At 41.0% G+C, this 17,888-nt stretch overlaps 1 protein-coding gene across 1 annotated transcript; it reads right to left on the reverse strand.

The window, feature by feature from the left end:
• Positions 1-1,081: 1,081 nt before the first annotated feature.
• ipo7 (importin 7) lies at positions 1,082-16,541 on the reverse strand. Its single transcript, XM_020098808.2, has 25 exons — positions 16,264-16,541; positions 12,803-12,884; positions 10,485-10,638; positions 10,214-10,372; positions 9,967-10,123; positions 9,634-9,723; positions 9,413-9,507; positions 9,245-9,329; positions 9,005-9,139; positions 8,772-8,871; positions 8,602-8,678; positions 8,398-8,514; positions 7,850-7,939; positions 7,548-7,713; positions 7,249-7,409; positions 6,103-6,231; positions 5,198-5,264; positions 4,931-5,056; positions 4,745-4,842; positions 4,543-4,638; positions 4,133-4,353; positions 3,736-3,944; positions 3,442-3,648; positions 3,233-3,349; positions 1,082-2,152 (listed from the first exon to the last, which is right to left on the reverse strand). Exons 1-25 carry the CDS (start codon positions 16,345-16,347, stop codon positions 2,055-2,057), a joined length of 3,120 nt encoding a protein of 1,039 aa, XP_019954367.1. The 5' UTR covers positions 16,348-16,541; the 3' UTR covers positions 1,082-2,054.
• Positions 16,542-17,888: the final 1,347 nt, after the last annotated feature.

Genomic DNA, 17,888 nt, shown 5'->3' on the forward strand with positions numbered 1-17,888 from the left:
CACATTTCTATTCATCATAATTATACAGTAATATATAGTCTGAAATAGACCCGTCTGCTGAATAAATACTTGTACCATTGAAATTTCAAGTGCATTCGCTGATAACAATCATGTATAAACTCACTTGCTTTAAATAGTATTTTAGATTCTCTATTTGATATATTTAGTTATATCTAACAGTATATGACTAGAGTTAAAATTAGCAAAGCTGCAATGATTGGGATCAATTCAATCCAGTTTTATTTGGATAGTGCCAAATCACAACACACATTATCTTTAGGCACTTTACACAGTGGTGGAGACTCTGGCATCGAACTCGACCAGTTGGTTTGAAAGGACAGGAATGGGGAAGAGGAGATGGAGGGTGGAGCAAAAAGGGGAGAAAGAGGGAGCAGATACAATTTCCTCTATTGTTCTATTTTACACCGTCAGACTGGTTATGACAGTCGTAAAGACGCCAGAAAAGTACTGAAAAATAAAGCTCAGATGGTGATTAACCATCAAGGGTTTGATTTTTGTGAATATTTTACAATAGCAAAAGATACAGAGGGATACACATTTAATAAACATGTGTATTCCTCTGTGCGCACAGCCAGCAGTGTTTGATAGGCGCTTATTAAATAGCGTGCACACTCATACCTGTAAATACAATGGCCAAATACTTGAGGCAAAACAGAAACATATATTTGGCTGAAATGGTCCTCCTCAATATCTAATGTGCACATTACAAACCTTGCTCGTGTGTGCTAATCTGATCAAACACTTGAAGTATATTTTAGTATAAAAAGTTATAATAAATGAAGATACATTTTCAGTAAATCCTGGAGCCTCCCCACTGTCTAAGTCCACAATTAAGCCTGGATTACAAACTACTTTATGCAGCAGCGTCTATCATGTTCCATACTTCATAATGTCCAAAAGTTTCAGGACACTTTGTTAAAGAGGCTCTGTAGGGGGGCAGTGTTTGAAACCAGGCCTGTATGAAGTGATGAGTACACACATGTGGTGATTCTGTGATCACAGGAGAGCAGCGCCCTCTGGTGAACAGAAACGTGCCTGTATAAGGAAACACACACGGTGATGAATTCCCTTAGCTTTTTTTAATATGTTGTTGTATATATAGATGGGTCATCCATACACCAACCAAAAGCTTGAGACCTTCACGATAAGTACAATTGTACATGCTTCACATGATGTATACAATTGTACTTTCAGTGCTCACAAACATCCTGTAGCCATACCGAACACCAAGAGCATTCTCTTTTTTTTTTTTCCTTGAATCAATGTTTCCGAGTTGCCCACTGATCCACTCTGTAACCAGATGCGTTACAACCAGCCATTACAGAAGTCGCTTGCTGAGTAACAAAGTTACAGCTGTTTTCATTTTAAATAGTCTTCAATTAAAAAAATTTGCAGTCTGATACAGAAGGCTAGGAGACCTGAACAATATGAAAGTGCTAGTCATTAATTTACAGAGATCAGGCATCACATAGTGCTAAGAAGTATCCAATATGCTACATATGAATACAGCTGCTGACACCTTACAAATGCCTCTGGTTGTTTTTCAAGGCTACCTGAAAAATCAATAACCTTGGCTTGTATGTACATAAACATGAGTGTTTATGCAGAAAATAACGTAGATATCACCACTACCAGAGGTATAATCTTATCACGGCCGTATGGCCACAACAGCGATAATGAAATATTAAGTCCCATTATCAATTTCTAAACTGTTAATCCCCCAATTTTGTTTAAGTGGGAAAAAAAACAAAAACAGAGTTGCCGTCGTGACATCCCCTCCACACTGGGCTCCAGAAGACAACGTTGTTCAGAGCTTCTTCTCTTGCATCGTGCTCAAGTTCTTGGTTTGTTTTCCCCAGCCATTGGTTGCATTTTGGTTGCTTTCCCACATCTTCTGGTGCTATTTCCCCATTTGACAGATTGAAGAATGACTGAGAAGAACCAGTTCTGGAACCACTACTTAAGGGAACAACACAAGCTTTTTTCACTTCACTACAATCAGTCACATAGTAATAAAAAGAATAACAGATGACTCAATTCATTCCTGGAGCAGTGCCTCCAAAGTTGAAAGTAGATGGCACCACCGGCGCTGTGAACTTGTACCCGCCGTGTTTCTCAATCATCTTGGATTCTGAAATTAGATAAGTGACAGAACTTTAAACATCAGACAGACAGGACTCTTGCTCACTGCCAATATTCTACATAGCTTGTGCTTGAACACCTCCGAAAAGTTGGCCATTCTAACAGCCAGTTAATCAAAAACCGATTTCATAACTGTCCGGAGAATACAACAGGAAATACAAATAGACAAGTGAAGGAAAATCTGTATAATACATGAAGCCCTAAAATACATTTCATGCATTGTCTTCTCCCTCTGCTGCTCTCAACTCAACTGATGAAGGCTTTCTCTAACATTCTCAGGTTAAAAAAGGAGGTTACTCCACAGTATACTGGCATTTTACTATTGAACTTAAACTACTTAAATGAAGATAAAGAATGATGTTTAACCAAACTTGATTGGAGGAGACCATAGACTGAATATAAAGATGGACGACGCGTCTCCACTTCCTCCCACTATCCAGAAAGAAGCCAAAATATCCTGGACAAGAACGCTGCCATCTTGCGCATTTGGAGCCGGAGTCTGTGCAGTAGTGATGGGAGGGGTCGGAGCCAACGCATGCGCTTGACCAATCATGAGTCAGTTTCACCTGTCAATCATGAGGTTTCACGCTAACTAATTCAAACCAAAATTACCAGAGAAATTAACAGTTGAACATACATCAGTGTGTTAAGAACTACTTACAATGACAGAAGCCATCTTTGACACAAGTATGATGTGTATTTCGACTTTAGTTTGTTCCATCCATGTCACATTCACGTACATGGAGAAGGCAGGGTCTAAAACCAATACTGAAGCCAGACACCAGGTGGCGATTGAGATGTTTTGACCACACGTTTGTGAGCCATCATGACGTCCGTCTTTATATTCAGTCTATGGTAGAGGCTATGAATATGGTAGTGCTGCTTTAATCCAGGCAAGTTTATGGATGAAAAGTCATTAGTTTTTTTATTTAGTTTTTTTAAACAAAGAGTCACTATCAATAACAAAAAACAAGAAATGGTAGCATGTAAAAAGTTGCTTTATTGTCAGACAGAAAAGCCCATCAGGTCTTTATTGGAAAATTGAGGAAGCGTCTCAGCTGGTGCTCACCATGTGCTGCCCGTCTCTGATCTGCGAGTGTGCCAATGTCCTGAAGATGTTTGCCCTGCTCCTCATCGAGGGCTTGTGTTAGTGCCTGGTACCACGCTGGGTCACGGCTCTGGATATCTGCATCACAAAGTCAGATTAGTGACTGATGTACAACACGGACACAAAGTAACTCCCACAAGCTTTCAATAATCACGTCATCGTTGCCTTACTCTGTAGTATGGCTTTGAAGATCTGATACTCGTCCACCAAGTTGTCTTCATCATCTACAGCTGTAGCGTAGCCTTCAAGTGCTGTCTCCTCAGCATCATCCTCCTCCCAGTCTTCATCGTCTCCGTCCTCTCCTGCCTGCTTCGCCAGCATCTCCAGGTACTCCTGACCCTCCTCATCAATGTCGTCCTCGTCACTGCCCAGCTCAGCTGCATTCATTCAGAGTCTTGTTAACACCTTCACTCACCTTGCAGATGTGGCTGATGCAACACTGAATACAAAGATATGGGCCTTACCATTGTCGTCCTCTTCCTCCCCATCTTCATCGTCATCGTCGTCATCATTCTCATGCTCCGCTCGACAGGCATATGCCCTCTTGAGGCCACTGAACAGTAGGATGGCTGCTGGAAGAAGCTGACCCGCCACCTGGTTGATAGCCTGAGGTCTGTGGTCGAGATCGATGAGGGCACAAAGTCCGAGAATGCACATCTTCCTGTCGTGGAGGCTTTGAGAGGAACAAGTGGAACAGTAGGATTTAGTAGGATTAAAGATAATACCAGCTGTTAAATTGCTGATGTGCATGACAATACGTTTGTAAGCAAGAGAATTTGTCTCCTGTTAGAATGAGGCCTAAGATCTTTGTCCTGACATTAAGGAAGGTTAATATTTAACAGGTTAATACTGTTGTCTCACCCAAGGAAGCAGTCGACATCTTTGAGCCATTGGGTTATGAAGTGGTTAGTGATTGGCTCAGTGTTGTTGGGAAAGCGGAGGTTCTCCAGAGTGTTGAGGAGAAGAGGGGGGCTGTAGTAAAGTGCAGCGATGGCCACCTGCAGGCACATGGTCCTCAGCTCGCTGGTTTTCACCTCCCGCGTCAAACGTTCCAATGCAGCAGCCACAAACAAGGGAACAACCTGCAACAAGTTATTCCTTTAAAATAAGGATTTTGTATGTAATTTTAATTTGTTGTAATTGGTTTATTTTTAAACTCCCAGCCAAATGGATGTCGCACATCCTGCAGACACATGTTTAGAGCATGTGTAATTATCTCACCACTTCACCACTCTGAGCTGTAAATGGGATTATCTTCATTAGACACTGACCTGATCAATGCCACGACCTTTGCACTGCAGAATAATCACTTCTAACAGCTTTGCAGCATGGCACTCTGGATCTTCACCTGGATCACCTGTCAGGACCTGTGTGAAGTGAAAGCAAAGTTATCACAATGCAAACTGACCACGACATATCTGACACGCACTGTTACATTTCTTACAATATGTGTTAACTACGGCTCCACTTTACCTTCTTGCACATGCTGTAGATGATCTCCAGGTATTTGGTGTCAGATAGGAGGGTGTCTGTGTCAACTGTGACATAGTTGTGAAGGAGTGGCATCATATCTAAAACAAACGGTAATTATTCACTCACAGAAAAAAACCATTGAAGTTGTGTGGCTGCCAAAAACAAAATAGTCTTCTGTGCAAGTACCTGTGAAGTAGTCAAATCCATCCTGCTGGAAGACTTCGTACACCAGTGGAAGGAGCTGCCACATCTGTGGCGACACCTGCTGGCAGGTCAGGCTGTGAGCCAAGGAGAGGATCTCCTCATAAAACTCTGAGAAAAGAAAAAACACAAGATAGAGGTGAGTCACAAGGTAAATATAGTTTATTATTGATTGTCTCGTCTAATACAGGTAGACAGACAGTGCTTTGGTGTCACATGCATGTGTAATGTGGAGGAACCAGTCCTGCTTACCCAGTACATGTTGCTGCAGCACAGTGCCAATCACCTGCAGACAGATGCCCTCTAGTTGCTGGGTGATCTGAAAGAACACAGGGATTAAAGGAAATGAGGATTTCATTCATTATCTGAGGAGGTAGTTGCACATTGGAGCAACAGCATATTGCTACTAGTAAAAATATTATGGTATCTTCCAATAAAAGGCACTTGACTAACATGTGGTACAAATTGTTTAGATTACACCCGTTTTTTCTCCACATGTGACTGTCTTGTGTTTGTGTAGCGCTTTTTAACCAAACATTAAATATTCTAACTTTATAAAACTACAAATGTGTCATTTCAATTTAAATATTCAGACCGATTCAATTATTTGTCATCAATCCACATTACACTTGAATCAAACATCAGTGTTAAAGGTGTTGAACAAGTTTAGAAAGGAAAAGTAAATAATTATTTTGAGTTAATGTTTTTTTCATGCATCATCCTGCGATTTCACCTGGCTGAAAAGACTTACATTTCCTTGATCAACAGACTGAAGTAATTCCAGTTCTTTGTAATGTGAGGAACAAAGATGGCTGAAACCTATCTACTGAATTGATATACATTGGAAAGTCCTCAGTATAAAGCAAAGCTTGGTCAAATTGAATTCTTGGCTTCCAGTATCAGCAGTCCCATGTTTCAGCAGACATGGCGGCAGTGTGCTCCAGGACTATTTCTAGTGCCTGCTTCAGCCTCTTTGAGTCATTGTACATGGAAAGAACAGAGTGTGTTCAGTTAGTGGGTGGCTCAAGTGTGTTGACAAGAACACTACAACAGACCAGAGCTGCTAGTGCAGAGGAAGTAGCACCGAGAAGAGCTTTCAGCCAGGAGAGAGAGAGTGTGTATGTGTGGGCCGCATGCTTAGCAACTGTGATGCTAACCTCTTTATGGTCTTCCACCACACTTAGCAATGTGTCAATGGTGTTGAGGATGCCCATAGCGGTCACAGCCTTGTCATCTCCTCCTTCCTCATCAGGCCCCGTCTGAATCACCTGGTTGAACGTCATTGCCTGTTGAAGAGTGAACAGAGGTTGTTACGATTGCATCTCTGGATTATATTAATATCATGATATTTCACCATTAAGCATGACATCCTGGTACCTTAACCTCAGCCATTTGTGTGACTGTTTGGATTAGTCATAGAGTGGCTCATTTCTGCTGACTGCACTCTGGCTTGTAAGTAGAACAAATCATTGTTTAGATGTTTTATCTTAGGATTGCACTTCTTGTTCAAGTCAGCCATGTTCCATTGGCAACTCAGTATTGAGGCCTCCCTTTGTCAGCTACACAAACATGCAGCCAATCTCTCATTCTAACCCGTTTCAGGAAACTTATGCTTTGTGACATCATGCATTATCATGTCGTTGGTCTCCATTACAAGATGGTAAATTCTGGCCATAAATAGATACACATGGTCAGAATCAATACTCAGAATGTAGCATTCAAACCATGATTGTTTGGTATTAGAATTAAGAGTCAAATGTGAGCCAAGACTACATTCCCCACACCAGCAGCAGCCTGGGCTGTTGACACAAGGCAGGTTGGGTCCATGAATTCATGCTGCAGAAATCCAGATCAGACCAGGCTACCTTTCCTGTCTTCAACTGTGCAGTGTTTGGAGTCCGTGCCAACAGCAATCTTATATTTCTGTTCTTGGCTGAGAGGAGTGGAACCTGATCTGATCGTCTGCTGTAGTCATCCATCTCAAGGTTTTAACATGTTGTTCATTCTGAGATGCGTTTCTGCTCATACCAATTGTAATGAGAGCTCCAACAAGTATGTCCTTTCTCCTCTGATCCACTTATCAACAAGGTATTGTTGTCTGTAAAAATGCCACTCCTCACTGGATGTTTTTTTGTTGATGGCACAACTCTGAATAAAAACTTGAGATGTGTGAAAATCCAAGATCAGCATTTTCAGAAATAATTGAGGCAGTCCACCCGGCACCAAGTGCCACAGTCAAAGTAACCGGGATTCTATTTTTCCTATTGTTTCTAATAAAGTGAGTGCATAATGATTGTACTCACCAAGTGCTGCGTCATCTCCACTGCAATTGGAGTGACCTCCTCACTATATTCACAGATCATCTTCTGAATGACATTGGTGAGATCATCGTTCTCCGTCTCCCTGACAATGTGCAGAAGTGCCTGCATCACTGGCCGGATGAAGGGGGTGATGTATTCTTTGGCTGAAGAAAACAATGCATGGGTTTAGTCAGACATTTATTATCTAAACTTCCTACTGAATAACATTTTATAAAAACAGAAAATCATTGTATGTAGTGCAGGTAAAAAAAACTACAGGATGTATGAGTGTACTTGCTCACCTTTCTCCTGGTTGCTGATGAGGACCTGCAGCGCAATAGCCGCCTCCACCTTGACCGGCATCTCGTTGTCATTGATTAGACAGAGACGGGTCAACTCCAAAGCCGTCTGCAGGTTCTGGTCACTTTTGAACTTCACCTCACAGAAGTAATGGAGCACCCAGCAGGCCTGTGAAAACAGACGGGTTGAGATAAATGTGGCACGATGAATTAAAGACCATAAACTAAAGATAAGTGCTAATATTAAAAGTATGTGTTAATTTAAAGCCACCTTATTCTGCCTGTTAGGGAGATTTTCCACTTACTCTGGCTCTCATGTAGCCCAGTTCACTGCGAAACAGGGGGAAGACATGATTCTGCAGCATGAACTCCATCTGGTCTTTATATATTTTTTTCTGTGTGAAAGAAACAAAATGGTCACATTTCACAAGACACACACTCATCATTTACCCCACACGCTTAGCATTTTCATCTTTTACAGAAAATCCATCTATGGCATGTTTGATAATTTCTAGAAAGAAGCTGCTCAAATTTGGGCAAATCACTTCAGCATCAGCACTTAAATTTTTGGTTCAGATACTGATATTAAACAACCTGTCGAGTCACAGTTAAGTAGGCAAACTCGTTTTCATCATCTCGAATAGCCCACAGCTAAACCGACTTCTGCACAATCATCTCTTTTGGCACTTTGAGACCATTATTTACGAATGAATGCTCACGAGGGTTGACACAATAAAGGGCAGGGTGCGATTAAAGTCCTGTTTGCTGCAATACGTTTCAAATGCTCAACATCTGCTTTGCTCAGCAAGAATGTCTAGCAAAGACAAACTGTGAAACACAGTGTGCTGGTTACCTTCAGCAGGATTTCAGCCAAAGAGCCTATCATATGGAGGGCACCATCTTTTTTCCTGGGGTCAGAGGCGGGGTCAGTGAGAATCTGGTAGCAGAAGCCCATAGTCTTTTGCAGCACCTAAACAGAGACAATTAAAAAATGTGAATAATCTTCAGCCTTCTTTAGATTAAGGGAAATGACTCTTATGAATTTCTTTCAGCTCACCTCTTTCCTCTTGTTGCAGGCAGTGAACAGGAGCGTCTGGGCTGCTGTCGTTGGAGAAATGAAGTCCTCGAACACATCTAAAGGGGACAGCAGAGATTAAGAGTAATTGTTAGTTCTCACTGATGCACTGGGTTCCTTTTGCTTTACAGGCACTGACTTCCTCTGCTTACCGAACTTCATGCGGATGTACTCGTATGGATCCTCCTGCCACAGTTCTTCATCACTATCTGTGTAACACATGAGAGGGAAAACCACATCCTGGATGATGCCCTGAAAAACAAAATTAAGAAGTCACAAACAGGGAGCGGTGCTGACAGAGTGGATGCCAGGCACAACTAGCATGTAAGACCTTTCATTCACAGAATTGTGAAACTCTTTCTGGATATTCAACATGCTATATTACCTGGATGTGTGGTTTGAGGTTTTTCCAGGTCAGAGCGTGTGCTATGCCCTGGTTGATATAGTTGAGGGTCTGTTGGAGTACTCTGGGAGCCACATATTGCTTTTCCTTATACTGGTATAAGACCTTCAGCAGCACCTAGTAGACAAACACAACGAAAATTCACTATGTGCATTCAAAATACACAGTTCAGTCCGACTGTCGAGCAACTGCAGCTGACATGACATCTTCTGAAGTTCTTACCTGTTGTGCAGGAACTGCATATTCCTTGAGGAAAAGTTCAGCAAACTCTGCGTACTCTTTGGTTGTGTTGCCTGGGCTTCCATACCTGCACGTAGGATTCAGTTAAGTTATTGTTGAAACATTAGCAGGAATTATTTAAAAAGAAGCCAAGAATCTTTAGATGATTACCTCTCGAAAAGGCGAGCCAAGATGTGAAGGGCCCACTTCTTACACTTCCACCATGGAAGCTCAGGCCGCTCATCTTCATCTATCTGCATTGTTTCCTGTACAGACCAAGGACCATGTCAGCACAGTCAGCTTGCGGAAGAATTTAATGTGTGCATCTCAGAAACCGAACAATGCGTCAGGAGTCGTTATTGGTGTGGAATTAATTAAAATATTCTTGTTACCGGAGGAACGTCTCTATCAACTACTGTCTTCAGGATCTCCATCCATTCTGTCAGGTTTTGTCTGTTGATGAGTTCCAGGGGAAGATTGTACTGGGGAGACAAATTAGAAGGTCTGTGTTATTTAAAATCTCAGGTGGACATTATGAATAAAAGAGAGATTTCAATTAACAAATCAGGTTGTTTTCAACTGTGGTTATACTTTTCAGCTCTGGCTGTGCTCAACTTTCTCGCAAGATCATGGCAAGGTCTCGACCTTACTATGACCTTATGAGAACTTAAAGAGCAGTTTGTGGTCCCGAGCTGAGAAGAAGGTGTTCGGTGTTGTGACATTACCTGGAAGAGGGCATAGAGGATTTTAAAGATCTGCTTCTGTATGAGGACAGAGTCACTGGAGTGGTCTGGGAGCAGCTGGATAAAACGTTCTTTCAGCATGGGCATGAAGATGTGCATGGCCGCTACAAGAGGCTGACGCTCCTCTGGTTTCTTATATCTGTTTCACACATTAGCCACAGGAGAACAACATTAACCAAAAGTCATGTGCTACGATGCAATGTGAAATTAAGAATGAGAACTGTCGTACTCATAGTTTTTGACAAGCTGGTAAAGGCAGAGCAAGATGCCCAGCCATCCTGCACTGTTGTCAGACTGCAGGTAGAAGCCGATCTTGTCCACGATGGCCGTCCACTTGCCGGGGTAGTCGTGCTTGATCATGTGGTGGATGCATGTTGTCAACTGGACCCTGAGGAGTTCAAAAGGGAAGGATGAAACAGGGGATCAGGAGGGAACATGGATGGACATTAAAATCTCCTGACCTCCTCTCACTCTACTCAGTCGACGAGGTGTGCGTTTACCTGATGCGCTCTGGGGAGTGGATGATGGCCTCCACGATGCTGTCTCGAATGAACTGCCTGTCCTCATCTGGGATGTTATTGACAGGTGGCTCTGTGGCTGAACCTTCTCCATCACTCCAGTGCTGGGTAATCATGTTCTTAAGGTAAATCACACCTAGATAGAAAAAAACCAACATGTTCAAACTTGAAAGATGCATTAACTGATTAATTTCACTAAAATGTTCAAATATATTATCTATAACAAAGCCCTTTCTGATGGGCACCATTTCATTTGATTTTTCATCCTAGTTTGATGTGGTCAACATTAGAAAAGCATTCTGTGACCCGGATATTTAAAACATTTGAAAATATTGAATTTCTGTATTTATCATTAGTTTTAAGTGTGATAAATAAAATACTCCCGTCTCCCTGTACTTAGCAGCCCATTAAAAACATTGTGCTCTCCATTAAGCTCTTTAAACTCTGTTGGTGCACAACATTATGCTACAACCAAATTTCTACCAACACACTGACTGCATTTACATCATTATGACTGTGTACCGACACAGTAGTGTGTGAATTCAGAACCGCCTTCAGTCTTATCTGGAGGAACACATTTTGCCATCTGTAGTACAGTAGATTTGAATGTGGCACCAGGGTGTCAGCTGGGATCACATGTAAAATGTGGGGCCCCACTCTGAGTTCTGTGGCTTCGCAGGGTGAGGCATCAAGAGGGAGTAGAAAAGTGACGGCCGGGAAGCGGACGTCAGACTGCTGACACAAATGTCCACACCGCTGGCGAAGCGCTTGTAATCAAGCCTATCATTGCTGACAGAGCATAAAACCACCTCCCCTCCGTCTATGACCAAACTACACTGTAGTCCCAACACTGGAAATCCACTGAGAACCTGTCCTGTAAATTCATGGAGCAGAGGGAAATTATATCTGACTAAATGAAATGACTGTAATCATAAATTATTGAAAACATAATATACATGACATACAAATATGGTAAAATACACACTTTAGTTACGGTATTAGTGACTTTAATTGGTTATTTTTATTAACTGTTAACCAACAGCCTCAAAATACATTATTTTTAAGCCCCCTTAAAAATAATGTATTTTGGGTCAACAAATATTTTTGGAAATATCTACAGGGAGCACTTGAATCTTCTCATCATATAAGATGGATCAATCCTTAGATAAAAGTCCCTGAAGGAAAATGTTTTATTAACAATCATCACCAGGCATTTTCTCCTATGGATTAAAAGAGGTAATCATTTGGACCAGTGAGACATCCTAATAATGTGCAAAATTGTGATAATATGAATTTAAGATTTGAAGTCCCCCAGGCAACACATTGGAACCATAACTACAAGGTTTCATGACAATGGGTTCTGCTCTTGGAGGAATACTTTGTGTTTGGTGTGCTGAGTTTAAGGTTCAAATTATTTTTTGCCATCACCTTGACACACTGGACAGAAGCTAAATAAGCCCAGCCTAACAGTGTAGAGAATGTACATACTTTAACTTGTGACCTTATTCTGACAGCTTCTGGGCCGTCCTCAGGAGCTGCTCCTCAATTCTACTCTGAACACCGTCAGACATTTTTCCTACAGCTGGAAAAGTAATTTATTGCACTAAAGCACCCAGCTCTAGAACAGCTTCATTTACTCGTACAGTTTTGAGTACTTGGGAGGTGGCCGCAATGATTCAGATCCTCTCTGTGCACATTTTTTGCAACAACTTTGTTCAAGTTTGTAACTCAGACCATTAATTTTTCCACCTTCTATCGACACCTTCCACACAGAGAGGCATTCCACTAAAGCAACACAGGCTATATTTAACCAACTTCACGTGTCCCCTGCACTTCAGCCTCACAAAAAAACAAGTGTGAATCATGTTATCATCACTAAATGATCTTTTCTGAAACCGTTATATAAGGGACCTGTTTTGCTCGGGGTCAAAGCAAATATCAAGTCCATTTTTCATCTAATGCAGTTTGACAAAATTGCACCCAGTCCTTTTGTTTTTAGGTAGTTTGGGAGAATATTTTTACTTTCTGCTTTCTTGGTATGACCTGTATGTATTAGGGCACATCCTCCACCTCAGCTTCAAATACCTCATTCACCCAAATCTGATTAGACAAATCACTTCATTGAGCAGATGTGCTGGCCCCACTCCAGCAGAAAGCAGGAACTGAATCTTTATGTCAAGTGTTTCTTATATAACAGAACTTGACATTAATACACGATAAATGTGTTTCATCTAGTTTTATTTCACATCACCCTTTACAGAGGGATACAATTGTTTTACATGACAGGAGTAGAGACTCACCTGCTTGCCTGACAGGCAAATCCAGCTGATCAGACATGGTGACGCGCAGCAGAGTGGACACAAAGTTTACCTGGGTGTGACCCTGTAAATCAGAATTAAAAACAGCTTAATGAATCTGGTTATAAACACTTAAATGTATGAAGATGAATGCAGCTTAAAAGATTTTTGTACGGCATGGAAGAAGGGTTGTATTTTGACAAACTGAGTACACAATGTCTGGCATTTCATTATACAAACACTGCTGCCAGGCATCTTAGAAAAACAGACTACGCCTTCTTAACTTTTTAAAATTCACAAGTATTTTTTAAATCAATTGCATTTTTACATCATGTTTACAAAATCCCCATGGACTCCATTATTCTTTAGAGGAAACTTCCATTACAACTCAATAACTTTGAGTTATCAGAGAAAAACAAAAATGAAAAAACCATTGAGAGTTGTTCAAAAGGTCAATTATCATAAAAACCAATGATCACATTAATCAGCTGTGATCCATAATAATGCAAGTCATTTTCGTCAATACTATGGCATTACATTATGAATTTTCTGACCTAAAATAAGATCAAGTGATAGCAGATCAAACCCCTCTCATCCTGAAATAAAGCAGCATTTAGTTTATGCTTTTTAAATTGTGAAGATGGTAAGTGACATGACATCTACTCACCAGTTTGTCTTAAGGAATTCTATACTAAATATACTTACAAACATACCAGTGTGCAGAGCTGCAGCACAAACAGTATTCACTATATATCATTTGTTTGTGCTTTGAGCCACGCTGCAGCACCAACGACAACATTTTTTTTTTAGGTTTAAGCATTTTGTTGACTCTTATTTACCATTTATTTGAGAGAGTCTGAGATATGACTGTATTTAGAAATGATGCAGATTTACTCCAGCCATCTCCAGAAAGTAAGATACAACTCCAGCCACCGTGTGTGCAACTATCTCGCAGCCAATCAAGTGAACCATTATTATCGATGCATTTGTGGGTGGCAATATGCTCAATTCCAACTCTATATTTTTATTCTGGGACTCCACTTGAGTAGCGTTGCATGATTCACAGTTGGAAAAAGGTTCTTATTTATTGCAAACTTCCCGTGATGCAGACCCTCTGTCAAGCCTCTTAACTGCAATGGTGAATATCAGCCCAGGCCTCCTGAAGCCTCCTTAAAGGCCCAATTTCTTCTGATTGGCTGAGCATCAGGAAGCCTGCTGAAGGGCAGGTCAGAGATACTGAGCTCTGCCTCATCTTCTGACCAATGTAGAGGTTCTGAAGCAAACTGTGAAACTAAGCGGAGATGATCCGATAAAGAAATCAGTGACAGTCACAAAAGTAGAAATCATTGGGCCTTATGGCTCAGAGTGGGGCGGTGCCTGAGCTTATGTCTCACCAGGATTACTTAAACCTTAATTGTAGACATGACATGGAATCGAGTCAGACTTGAGTCATAACTCTGATGACTTAAGACTCGACTTAACAAAAATCTCAAAAAAGTCTGGTTTCTTCACTTGGAAGTTACAATCAATTACTTTTGACTTCACTTCAAACCCGAAGATTAAAAAGTATTTAATTTAGAGTGTGGCAAGCATAAATTAATTTCCTGAATCCAATTGTGTTAACAGCAAGTTGACACTTACTACCCTACAATGGCATCCAACGAAGTTGAAGCAGAGAAACATGAAGAACTGAAGTAGTGTTAGAGCCAGTTAGAATACATATACATGTATGAAGTTACATAAAGAAAGGAAGAAGAAATCAAAACCCCTCAGACTGTCAAAAACGATGGAGAAGGGGTTGTTTGGTTGGAGCTGAACATGTGCCATGAATGACGTATTATAATTTCAATATAAAAAAATAAAACAGACCTTGTTTTGTGAAAACTGTTGGGCATGGCATTGTGATTGGACAGTGCAACACTGCATGTCTTGTGTAACACATACTAAAAACAAGTCAAAGTCTTAGTCCTGCATGCACTTAAATCACCATAACCAAGACAGGTAGACGTGATTTACAAGACTGAATGTGTTTTTAAGTTGGACACAGGACATACTAAGTGATGATGACACTGTTGAGGACAATGATATGGCCCCCACAGAGCTATGATCTTTACATTACTGAGTCAGTCTTGGATTACATGATGAGACAGAATACATTTGGCAAGTCAGGGCTGGTAATAACAATTGTTATATTTATTGATTCTGCATGTTAAAGCACAGTGAGGATGTATGACACAACTGATTTACCTCAGAAATGTTTTTTTGCAGTTGATCAAGTGTTTGTCATTCTCTGCCCAATAAAGAATTGTTTAACACCACTGAAAAATCAGTCTTTAAACTTAATCTGATATTTATTTCGATAATAATAGATATTGAGTGATCTGAAAACATTGATAACAATTTAATGTTGGGTCATCTTGCCCAGTGTCTAGTTCTGCTTCCTGTCTTAGTACCTAGAGAACTGAAAGTTTGGTTTTAAAAAAAGAAAAACATGTTGACACCAAATATTGATTTGATTGAGGTTTTGTGACTGAACTTTTGAATGCAGTAAACAGGCAAATATAAACCACTCACTTTAAAGTCATTTTTACAGTTCGGTCTTGGTCATTTAAATTCGTTCTACGCTGTTAAGCTAATTGATTTTATTAATCTATGAAAAAGTGTAGCACGACTGGCGGGTGAGGACAGACAACAACTTTGGAACCACACAACATTGCTAACGTGCTCACATGGAGGTCGGCTAGCTTAAAACTCCATTTTGTGATGTTTTCCACGAAGTAACTTGACTCACCGAACAGATATTAAGTGGGGCTGCGGCAAATAAATGCTATGAAAAGATCGTTGGTGCTAATTTATTCGATATTTTAAAATAAATTCATCATTTCGGGGCTTGTCACAGTGACACGTGAGCAGCAGCTATGTAGCAGCACAGCCAACAAGTAGCTCCGTTAGCTAGTGTTAGCCACAAAGCTAAACATCACTAACCTGCATTTAGCACGCTAAATGCTACACGCCCGACGGTCACTCTGTCTATTTTATACGTCTGGACACCGGTCACATTATTACGGTGTCGTGTCAGCTCTGATATTAATCTTAACCCGGCCGAGACTGTGTGTGACGAGCTAACAATTACCTCCCCAGCATGACAAGAAGGGTTAGCTTGTTTAGCATTAGCCACACAGCTGGCTCAGGCGAACACTGACGTCGCTTACTGGCATCGACGTAATTTCTTATCGCGGCTGGATTCGTGTTATTGTCCCCGCGGTGGTGTTGAGGGTGAGGCTGGGAGACACGGGGGTGTTATGCGGGCCGAGCGGCTGAATTTCGCTCCGGCTCGGTCACGTTAGCGGGCAGCGGAGCGCCGATTGCGTGATCGCACCATCTTGATGTTGTGAACGGCCCAGGCCCGAGCCGAGACCGCGCCACAACTGCCTTCACCATTACAGGCTCGCCTCAACTTTTACCTCGTTCAGCTGCCTCTCCGCGGCCTCCCGCAGGTTGGGGTCCATCGTCCCCCGAAGGGCCTCGACCAAAGACTCGGGATCCATGGCGAACGCTCTGTTTTACGGCTCGGATTTTAATATTTCAGAGGACTCTCAATTCCCAGTCACTGCGCACATGGACGCACGGCTCTCCGGTTACCCGGCGCGAAAGGAAGCAGTGAATGAAGTACCCGGATAGATCAGCGCCAGATTTGTGCAACACGAACATCCGGTTGCGACCAGTGCATTATGGTAGTTGCAGTTTTTAGTGTTTGTTTGTTTGTTTTTGTCAAGTCAGTTTAAATGCAGCACCCAAAAGTTAGTGACTCTTGTTTAGCTAACCCCCATTGATCTGAATAGTCTGGACCAGATTATAAAATAAGAAAATCCTTTATTAGTCCCACAATGGCGACATTTTGCAATATTACATCAGCAAGAGTAAAAAAAACAGGCATCAATAAGTAATAACAAGTAACATGCAATACCTTAGTGTAAGGAAATATAAAACAATTATGAAACGAACAAAAGCTAGTATATACATTGTAAAAACAAGAACAAATATGTACAGCTTGAGAATATGTACAGTGAATGGATTGCACATGAACTATTGTATTGCACAGACAGAATTAATATTGCACAGGTGAGAGAGTTAAACCAGAGTTAAAGTGCAGAAGTCCATAATGGGTGCATGTGGTTCTACTGGGAGCAGAACAGGTTGTACAGTCTTACTGCTGCAGGAAGGAACAACCTGCAATACCTCTCCTTCAGATACTTTGGGTGAATCAGTCTGTCGCTGAAGGAGCTGCCCAGTGCTGTGATGGTGTCCTGCAGGGGGTGGGACTGGTTGTCCATCAGATAAGACAGCTTCGCCATCATCCTCCTCTGTCCCACCACCTCCACTGGGTCAAGGGGGTATCCCAGAACCGAGCTGGCCCTCCTAATCAGTCTATCCAGTCCAGAACAACTAATAACAGAATGAAACGAATAAGAAATGACTACGTCCCACATAAATGATGGATCAATCAAAAAAAGTCTCAGGAGGATTAATTGTAATCGTAGAAAACAACACAAACAAGAAATGTCAATATATAATGTTTAATTTAATGTGTGAATTGTGCAGGATGAGTAAAAACAAAACTTAGAATTTATTATTAGATATAAATTTTTGTATATGATTTATAAATGATCTAAAACCTTGTGTTTGACTAATATCTGTTAAAAGAATTACTATTTTGTTTCTCTTCTGTATGTACTGTTTTTGTCTGTTCATGTGGCTGTGTTTGTTTGTTGTGTTTATGTATATATATGAAGAATAGCTAATGCATGGTGCTAATGGGGATCCTAATAAAGAAAGAAAGGGAGCAGATACACAGTTTTAGCTTTTGAATTGAAGAAGTACTTATACAACCTATGTAGTGCATTAATTCATACCCAAATAAAATAGGTCCAAATAATGGGTTTGTTTTGGTAAATACATCCATGGATGTGATATTTTGCAAGAAAAACCCTGTTGAAAAAGAAGTTGTTTTTCAAGGCAAATAAAAAGTTAGCATAGATCTATAGGATTAAATAAATTGTTCATATCAGACCAACATTTCTACATGTTT

This window comes from Paralichthys olivaceus, chromosome 1 (assembly GCF_024713975.1).
Source record: "Paralichthys olivaceus isolate ysfri-2021 chromosome 1, ASM2471397v2, whole genome shotgun sequence".
NCBI lineage: Eukaryota > Metazoa > Chordata > Actinopteri > Pleuronectiformes > Paralichthyidae > Paralichthys > Paralichthys olivaceus.